Source organism: Hibiscus syriacus, unplaced genomic scaffold (genome assembly GCF_006381635.1).
Source record: "Hibiscus syriacus cultivar Baekdansim isolate YM2019G1 unplaced genomic scaffold, ASM638163v2 tig00110505_pilon, whole genome shotgun sequence".
Classification (NCBI taxonomy): Eukaryota; Viridiplantae; Streptophyta; class Magnoliopsida; order Malvales; family Malvaceae; genus Hibiscus; species Hibiscus syriacus.
In genome coordinates, this window is record NW_024062765.1 from 1,896,223 (window position 1) to 1,900,117 (window position 3,895).

General features: G+C 36.3%; 1 protein-coding gene across 1 annotated transcript; it reads right to left on the minus strand.

Annotated features, from left to right (window-relative positions):
• Window positions 1-1,170: 1,170 nt before the first annotated feature.
• Window positions 1,171-3,433, minus strand: LOC120130057 (trihelix transcription factor GT-2-like). Its single transcript, XM_039147407.1, has 2 exons — window positions 3,091-3,433; window positions 1,171-2,559 (listed from the first exon to the last, which is right to left on the minus strand). Exons 1-2 carry the CDS (start codon window positions 3,321-3,323, stop codon window positions 1,215-1,217), a joined length of 1,578 nt encoding a protein of 525 aa, XP_039003338.1. The 5' UTR covers window positions 3,324-3,433; the 3' UTR covers window positions 1,171-1,214.
• Window positions 3,434-3,895: the final 462 nt, after the last annotated feature.

Here is a 3,895-nt window from a genome sequence, read left to right on the forward strand (position 1 = left end):
CATATATAAATAATTAGGTGGTGACATGTGTCACCAATGACACGTGTCATGATCATGTGCTAACACATGTCAGATCCTAATTAAATGATTAATTTATTAAATTCTATTTAATTTAGGACCAAATTGATTATATAAAAATAATAAAGACTGAATGTATAATAATGTCAATTCCTTTTAACTGCCACTTCATCATTTGTATCAATTGGTAACGACTAGTGGCTTAGTTGAAACAGTTAAATAATTATGTTGTATGATTGATAAATTTAAAAGATCGACGACAAAAGTAAAAAGGGCTAGATAGTTAAGTTGTCAACCTAGTAGTTTACACTTTTATTTATACGTCAAAATAACATTTTATAAATTTAAAATTCGAATTATTTTCAACCTCTTCTATATCCTAACTACTTTTTTTAATTAAAAAATTTCTACAACAGATAAGAATTATATTATTATTATATTTATATAAAAAATACGTATCACATGAAATAAGATGAAATTAAATAATAATAAATCTGACATAATTGAATTTAATTGAATTATTTTGGAATTTAGGGTTTAGAATGAAATTGAATTACTTTGGAAATTGGGGTTTAGAATGAAATTGAGGACTGTTTTGCAAGTTTTAAAAGTTGGGGAACCTAAATTCAAGTGTCTGAAAAGTTCAATAACCTTTTATATAATTTACCCTAATTTCTAACGGTGGTTTAAGTTGGGGACCATATTGCAAACGGAATAAATGTTGGGGGACTGTATTGCAAGTTTTAAAAGTTAGGAGACCTAAATATAAGCTTCAGAAATGTTCAGTGACCATTACTATACTTTACCCTTGAATAAATTCAAAACTTCTTAAAAAAAATAATTCTTTATTTTTCATTGAGTCCACTATAAAATTACACCCCATGTGCATGTGCTGTTAATCCAAGTCATCCCCACTGGTTCCTGCTGACTGCACCAGAATCTGGCTCACTTTTCCCCGTCTTCAGACCAACTGGATATTTTTTTCACTTCTCAGTCAGAAAAAATCAGTCAGAAAAAAATTATTTTTTTTTCTAACGATCAAATGTATATATTTATGTATTATTACCAGGGTAAATATTGTACTATAGTAAAGCCACCTTTGTCAGTGATGATGCCCCCCAGTTTATCATCTTTGATTAGAAGTTTCACTTGGTTGTCTCACTCGCCGCCACTGCGAATTCGAGCAGTTTTCGCTACTAACTCGAAATCATTCCTTCGTATTCATCCTCGGTATCTCCATTGTCGTCTTCGTTATCTTGAACCACATCCGGGTTTTCCCTGTCAGCTTCTTCTTCCATCAATGACGCCTGACGGATGACTTCTTGCTGCTGTTGCCATTGCTGTTCCGGCCGCACCATTAGTGGCACCATCGTGCTGTCGGGCTTGGATAACTTCTCTTTGTAAAGAGCATCCAGCTGGTGGAAATATGGGCATGTCTTGGAATATTCGGGCCTCGTATTGTTGTTTTCTTTTACTTTCTTGTAGTATTTGTTGATGTTTTCCCATTTCTCTTTGCATCTCTTGGAACTCCGATTATATCCCAGATTTCTCATGGCGGATGAGATCTCCTCCCAAAGAGGACCCTTCGCTCCATTATTTTGATACTTGATGTTAAGATTGGTTCTAAGCTTTATCAGAGCCTCGATTTCAGCTTTTGGCCATCGTGAAGGATTTGGTGAAACTGAAACTGGAACCACATTATTATTATTATTATTCCCTCCAGTATCGAAATTCAAGGCTTCGGTTGGCGGTGGTTGTGGTTTCGGCCGCTGCAATGGAGGCGGTGGAAGCGAAAACGGTACCGACATCGGCTTCACAGGAGGAGGTGGTTCTGGTGGAGGATTCTCTTGTCGCGGTTGCGGTTGCACCTGCACCGTACTCGGTACTTGCTGTCCCGATATGTTTTGCAAGAATGCAAGCACTGCAGCATCTTTGGCAGCCGCCTTGGATCTTTCCTGGACTAAAATCTCGTGTTCTTTATTGATCCCTGCCATTTCTTGAATCCTCCAAGCTTCTTCTCTAGCCATCCTTTTCTGCTCGTATTTATCTATGGTTTGCAAGAACTTGTTCTGCAGCTCCTCTTGCTTATCAATCACCTCCTTTGTCAGCCTCTTGAAAAACTCCTTCCATATTTTCCTCTTCTTCCCACTGCTTCCTCCATAGGAATCGTCGTTGGACGTGGTCGAAGAAGAATTGCAAGTGGAGAAAAGATTCGACGACAGATTAAACAAACAAGGATTCATAGAATGCATAGGAACCGCCTTACTTGAAATTGCAGATTTCATTATCGGTACAGTGACATTGTTTGTTCGAGGTACATTAGTCGGATTCGACGTCGAAACCGATATCGGCTTCAAAGGTAACAACGATCGGAGTGAATGAACATTATTGTTTTGAAAGGCTTCTAATTGATCGAAGAAACGGTAAGTCTTGGCCTTGCTTGTTCGGCCATATTTGGTTCTCTTGTGGTACTTGTAAACATTCTCGAATTTCTCTTTGCATTTCTTGGCACTTCGATGATATCCAAGCTCAGATAGTTTCCTGTTAAAAACAGGTTTTTTTTCTCTTGTTATAAATCTATCTCAAGCCCGGCAATGGAACAAAATAAAAGAGCCCCATGGGCACTCACAAGAAAGTAAAGACCTAAGCAGCTAAGGTCACATGGGAAACTCACAACCCATGTTGGAAGTATATGTAGACATTTATTAGGCTGACAGTGGACAAAAAGCGAAAACAGATCATCTCTGATATCACCATCTGGGTTTTTTATCTGTGTAAAACTTTAAGTTTAAATGCTTGAAAGAACAGCAGTTTGACAAGATAAGGCTGAAATCAATTCCCAGTTCGTAAAGCACTGAATTCCACTTTCTCGGATCCCGAGAAAAGTAATCAATAGTAGTATATATCATATGAAGCTATGCACTGTTTATTTATCTTAAAATAGAAACCTTAGAGCTGAGTTTGGAAATCAAAATCCAGTGATCCTCATGCATGATCAGCTGAAAAGATGGATTAAATTCTCCATCCAATGAAGCAAATACCAAATAAAAAGAAAAACGAATTCTAGCTCACCTAGAAACCTCTTCCCACAGTGGACCTTTGGGAATTGAGTCCCGGAAAACAGAATGCATGTCGGAACGTATCTTCAACAAAGCTAAAGTCTCTTGCCTCGGCCACCGATTTCCTCCGAAACTCCGGTCACCTTCATCGACCCGACCTTTATCTTCTTCGCCTTCACTTCCGTCATGGATTCCAGGCACCGTTGCCGCTTCAGCAGAACCTTCTACCATACTTGAGTCCCCCATCACAGGAGTCTCTCTTGGCAATTACAACACCAAAAAAGGAAAGGAAAAGAAAAGAAATAGTATAACAAGCGCAAGACGAATATTATCAATAGGGTTTTATGTAAGATAGATATACGGTGAACTATTTTACTTTATTGTTGGGTGTGAATCTGCCTGTCCATCTCAACCCCTCAATAAATAAATTAAAATGAAATAAAAGCAATTTGCAAACAATAACCTTTTTCTTCTTCTTTTGTAATGTTTAACTTACATGGCAGCTTACAGCTATTTTTCGCTTTTGCTGGTGAAAAAAAAACCAAATGGTTATCTGGATTTTTTATGCTAGTAAATATAAAGGGAGTAGATAGCTGAATTATAAATAAATAAATTAGGATAAATATATTTGTATATTTTATAGTAAATATACATAAAAAGGAAGAAGATATATGAATTATAAATAAATAAAGGTAAATAAATTGTATTAATTTTTTTTATTAATATAAAGTGATTACATGATAGTATCTATTATAAGAATTCTCAGCCCTTCGACAATTAAAACTCAAACATTCTTACCGTCTTTAATGTTTAAAATT